The 1,602-nt window shown below is 45.1% G+C and overlaps 1 protein-coding gene across 1 annotated transcript in view; it reads left to right on the plus strand.

The window, feature by feature from the left end:
* The first annotated feature begins 295 nt into the window (after positions 1-295).
* Positions 296-1,602, plus strand: part of LOC103262335 (PH and SEC7 domain-containing protein 3-like) — a 4,579-nt gene continuing 3,272 nt past the window's right edge. The window contains exon 1 of the mRNA XM_021713316.1: positions 296-1,356. Coding sequence (XP_021568991.1) covers positions 296-1,356 — 1,061 coding nt within the window. The remainder of the gene's footprint in view (positions 1,357-1,602) is intronic.

The raw sequence follows: 1,602 nt of genomic DNA on the forward strand, positions 1-1,602 counted from the left end.
TATCTCTTATGCTGAAAGTGTTTTTTTGTGTGGTTATACTTATGTAGACTAAGTAGAAGGGATAGCTGCAAGATTATGAGAAGCATGTGTTACAGGATGGTGGGAGGAAGGAGTAACTGAGTCAAATTAATAAGTATTATTGAGTGCCTCATATGTGTGAATAGGCATTGATACATCCCAGGCCCTGTTGTTCCAAAACAAATCATGTGTCCATTCTGGTCTGTTCACAGGTGATCATGGAGGAAGCACTTTACTCCCACCGAATGTCACAAATGAGTTTCCAGAATATGGGACCATGGAGGAAGGTGGAGAAGGCCTTAGAGCTTCTCTAGAATTTGATGGTGAGTCTCTGCCATGCCACTCACAAGGGCAGCAGGGGGTCCAGCTTTCCACTGGCCACTACTCTGGACTTGACAGTGTTACAGAAGGACCAAAAGATGTCAGAGAGGCCCCCTCTCAAAGTCACCTCAAAGAACCAAGTTTACAGCCCATTGACTCTTTGATTTCTGCTCTGAAAGCCACAGAGGCGAGAATAGCATCAGGAACATTACAGGCTGCAAAGGTACTGGACAAAGATGTTGTTTCTAGTTTTTCACTTCAACAGGTGGAAAAAGAGTTAGGCATTGCCAGTTGTAAAACACAGAGAGCCAACAAACCACTCCCTGCTGGCCAAGAAAAACCACCAGGCATACCTCTTTCAGCTGAAGTAACAACTGAGGAAAATCTTTATTTGAGCATCCAGAAGGATCTGACTGCCCTGCTATCTGGAGATACTCAGGCACAACTTCCCCAGCGAAATGGAGAGAAAGGGGATGATGGGAGAAAAGGGGCTTTGTGTTTGCGGGAGCCAGATTGTCCTGTGTCCTCCTTGGGGAGCCCAGCAGTGACCCACAACTCTGTGAGCAGCACTGGTTTTTTGAAAGAGCAGAGGTCTGCTCTCGGCAGAGAGTACCCAGTGGGATGTGATCGAGGCAGCTCTCTGGGACGCACAGGACGGATCAAACATGTGGAATTTCAAGGGGTAGAGATACTGTGGACGGGAAGAGAAAGGAGAGAGCATAAAACCCAGCATACCGTAGGTTTCGAGACATCACTGGAAAGAACAGCCTCTACAGAAAGCAAAGAGTTTTCCAAAGTGCCAAGCCATCTCATGTCATCTGCTGGTTTGTGTAATTCAATTAATTTAACTGAGAGTGTTTGGGATGGATCCTGGAAAACTCCTTCAGAGAGGCCTGGCACTAGCTCAGGGGCATATTCCCCTGTGCGTCTTGATGAGAGTGGAGAGGATGAAGTCTTCCTGAAGGAAAACAAACAACATCTTGACAAAAAACCTGAACCAGAGAGAGAAAAAGAAAGGTGAGCTCCCAGAGTACCCCACTGTTTGTGATGCTTATTATATATGAGAGAAAGCTGTTTCTAGTATTTGGTATGAGAACTCAGCTCATAGTACACTGGGTCCTTGTTATCATAGAATGGAAGAGAAGTTACCATAAGCTAACACCTTCTAAGCTAAAATTCCTTTTAAGTTTCTGAGATATTAAAGTGATCTAGTTACAAAGTTATCCATTAGGCTTGGGCCAGGGAAAGAGTTCTGAAGAGACT

This window comes from Carlito syrichta, unplaced genomic scaffold, assembly GCF_000164805.1.
Source record: "Carlito syrichta isolate Samal-C Ts95f unplaced genomic scaffold, Tarsius_syrichta-2.0.1 Scaffold304454, whole genome shotgun sequence".
Taxonomy (NCBI): Eukaryota; Metazoa; Chordata; class Mammalia; order Primates; family Tarsiidae; genus Carlito; species Carlito syrichta.